At 41.1% G+C, this 3,763-nt stretch overlaps 1 protein-coding gene across 1 annotated transcript; it reads left to right on the top strand.

The window, feature by feature from the left end:
• The first annotated feature begins 463 nt into the window (after positions 1 to 463).
• LOC134235750 (uncharacterized) lies at positions 464 to 2,070 on the top strand. Its single transcript, XM_062717899.1, has 4 exons — positions 464 to 821; positions 926 to 1,101; positions 1,226 to 1,574; positions 1,676 to 2,070. The coding sequence occupies exons 1-4, from the start codon at positions 464 to 466 to the stop codon at positions 2,068 to 2,070; spliced, it is 1,278 nt and encodes a 425-aa protein (XP_062573883.1).
• The last annotated feature ends 1,693 nt before the right edge of the window (positions 2,071 to 3,763 follow it).

Genomic DNA, 3,763 nt, shown 5'->3' with positions numbered 1-3,763 from the left:
ATTGGGTAATTGTTGATTACCAATTGTTTTTTTTTTCTTTGTTTAATTGTTTAATAGTGAGAAAGAGGGTGTGAATTTGTGTGTGGTAAGTTTGTATGAGATCTTTGTTATTATTATTTTTTTTGTAAATAAATTTATTAAACTTATTGAACTTGTGTGATTCTTGGAGATAGCCAGCTTGACCACGTGACATTTGGTGGCAGCGGTAGGAATGCTGACCGTCCCCAAATTACACATTTTCACTAAGTAGGTGTAGGTTTGCCAAGTAGTTCTAGAATAGTTAGGTTAGTGGTAGTAGTTACTCTTGGGATTCCTGTATAGTTACACAGAGGTAAGTGAAAGTATGGTTCTCCCTTACATAGGTTAAAGGTAAGGTGACGTGAGACATATTTCTTAATTAGAAAGAATATTATCCTTGGATCATTAAAGTCTTTGGTAAGGTGGCTCAGTACCCATAGGCACGATGACAACCATCAAGGAGATGAAGGAACTCTTGGAAGTTGGGACGCAAATGGGACTCAAGGATGCAGAACTTCAACAGTTTGTGAACAATGAACAGGCAAGACTTAGAGACGAACGTGAGAAAGATCGTGCAGAACGTATGGCTAAACAGGAGCGCGAATATCAGCTGGAACTCGAATCCATGAAGGAACAAAACGCTGAGGCTGAACACAAGAGGAAAATTGAAGAAATGGAAATAGATCACAGATTTCAAATGATGGCGACCCAGAGATCACATAAAGTTCTTGAGTCAACTGCGCTACATCACACTGAAACACAACAACCGGTTAGAGGACCAAAATTACCAGCGTTTGATGAGGGTAAAAGACGACGTCGACGCGTACATAGCGATTTGAAAGATACGCTATCTCACAGCAATGGCAAAGACAAAATTGGGGAGCTCACTTGAGTGCACTTCTAAAAGGAAAAGCGTTGGATGTGTTCGCTAGATTACCACCAGACAGTGCGTTGGACTTTGATGAACTTAAGAAAGCACTGATGAAACGGTTTGACATGACTGAGGATGCATTCAGAAAGAAATTCAGATCTTCAAAACCTGATGGTAGTGAAACCTTTATTCAGTTTCAACTAGACTTGAAAGTTACATGGAACGATGGATGGAGTTATCGAAAACAGTTAAGACTTATGAAGAACTAGAAAAGATCCGATGTTACGTGAACAATTCATTTTGTGTTGTAACAAAGAACTTTCCTTATTCTTGAAGGAACGAATTCCTCCTTCTATTCAGGATATGGCCAGATATGCTGATCAGTATGTTGAGGCGAGAGCAACTTGTTCATCAGCTGTTACCCAAAGACCGATCTTCGACAAGAAAGTTTCCTTTGGAAAGCAATTATCTTTTCCAAGTTCTAGTGAAGGAACCAAAACCAGTGGTGGAATCAAGTGTTTTAATTGTGATAAATACGGACACAAGCAGTTTGATTGTCCTTTGAGGAAGTCATCAGCAATTAAGACAAACACACAGGAAAAATTTGATAGACCACAGAAACCACAACAGGGATTCAACAAAAATGGACGTCGCTTCGCAAGGAAAAGAACACGACTCTTCTCATGTTGGTGCGCATAAGCCGCAAAGTGACATTAATTCAGTTGATGATGGAGTGATGCCAGTTGTGAAAGGATGTGTTGGCGATAAACTTGTGACAGTGTTCAGATACCGGATGTCGTGGTGCGGTGATTCGGAAAAGTCTGGTTACGTCAAACCAACTGACTGGAAAAACTCACAAATGCATGCTTGCTGACGGAAGTGTAGTAGATGCAGATGTTGCGATAGTTGAAGTTGACACACCATATTTTACTGGAACAATTGAAGTCTCATGCTTCGAAACACCGATGTTTGATCTGATTCTTGGGAATTTTGATGGTGTTCGGAAACCAGACAACCCGGATATTGATTCGATAAAACTTCTAAACCTTCATTTGCTGTTGAGACACGCAGTCAACTTAAGAAGCCGTTGCCTTATGAAACCACTGAGGGTTCCTGAAACTCTACAAGATGTATCACGTGATGAGATGTTACTTGTAAGTGAACGAAGGACGATTCGCTAAGCAAGAGTTGGGACATTGCTAAACAAGGGACAGTAAAGGAGCTCGGTGATGGAGGTTCAACCAGGATGTTTATAGGTAAGCAATTACTCTACAGAGAATTCAGTAGTCCAAAGGTGTCAAATGGAAAGAAGTATCGACAGTTGATGGTTCCGAAGAAGTATAGACCAATGGTTATGAAGATGGCTCATGAATGTCTTATGGCAGGACATTTAGGCGTTAAAAAGACTACAGACAGAATACTAGCAGAATTCTTTTGGCCAGGAGTACAAGCAGATGTCAGGCGATTTTGTTGTTCGTGTGACGTATGCCAACGAACAATACCTAAGGGAAGAGTACCTGCAGTTCCTCTTGGACAAATGCCCATGATATCAGAACCATTTCAACGCATAGCTGTGGATATTGTTGGTCCGCTTCAGCCAGTCACAGACAGAGGAAATCGATATATCCTCACTATCATAGACTATGCGACCAGATATCCTGAAGCTGTGGCACTTAAAGGAATAGAAACGGAACGAGTTGCAGAGGCGCTTGTAGACGTTTTCAGCAGAGTTGGTGTTCCTTCAGAAATGCTTACAGACCAAGGATCGCAGTTTACATCTGAGGTTATGAAGGAAGTAAGCAGATTGCTGTCACTCAAACGCCTAACTACAACGCCGTATCACCCGATGTGCAACGGCCTTGTTGAAAAATTCAACGGTACGTTAAAGCAGATGCTGAAGCGCATGTGTGCTGAACGCCCACAAGACTGGGACAAGTACCTCAACGCACTACTCTTCGCTTATCGTGAGATACCTCAAGAGAGCCTTGGATTTTCCCCATTTGAATTACTCTATGGTAGATCGGTGCGTGGTCCGATGATGATACTCAAGGAACTGTGGACCAAGGACATACCAGACAGTGAAGTGAAGACTACTTACCAATATATACTTGACTTAAAGGAGAAACTTGAAGAGACATGTAAGATTGCTCATCAACAACTGGAAAAAGCAAGGAAGCATCAGAGAAAACATTACAATAAGAGAACAAGGGATCGTAGGATGAAAGTTGGTGATCAAGTACTTGTTCTACTTCCGACAAAGTCAAATAAACTCTTGATGCAATGGCGAGGACCATATAAAGTTGTACAGAAAGTTGGCGATATGGATTACAAAGTTGAGATGGGAAGTAAAGTAAAGACACTTCACGCCAATTTGTTGAAACAGTACATTCCTCGTGTGGAAATACACTGTGGAGTTCTTACAACTTGCGCCATATCGCTTATTGACTTCAGTGAAGAGGGAACACTTGATGAGCAATATTCAATGATGTTACCCACAGATACTCAGACAGAAACAGTGTCAGATGTACGTTTCAATGAAGGACTGGAAGCTGATAAACTAGAATCGGTGAAATCTCTGTGCGAATCGTATGCTGATGTTCTCACTGACGTTCCAGGAATGACTACACTAGTTAAGCATAAGATTGAACTGACATCATCAAATCCAATACGGGTGAAGCAGTATCCTATTCCTTTCAATACCGAGGGTGTCATAAGGGAAGAAGTGGAGAAGATGTTACAGTTGAATGTAATAGAACCATCTGTCTCACCATATTCATCACCGGTAGTCATAGCTAGGAAAAAGGACGGAACAAACAGATTCTGCATAGACTTTCGTAGACTAAACTCTATTTCAGTCTTTGACGCCGAGCCTAT

The sequence above is a fragment of the Saccostrea cucullata genome, unplaced genomic scaffold (assembly GCF_032062105.1).
Source record: "Saccostrea cucullata isolate Sc308-1 unplaced genomic scaffold, CSIRO_AGI_Scuc_v1 ctg13574, whole genome shotgun sequence".
Lineage (NCBI taxonomy): Eukaryota > Metazoa > Mollusca > Bivalvia > Ostreida > Ostreidae > Saccostrea > Saccostrea cuccullata.
The sequence above is the reverse complement of the archived record's forward strand: the minus strand, read 5'-3'. Positions and strand labels throughout refer to the sequence as shown.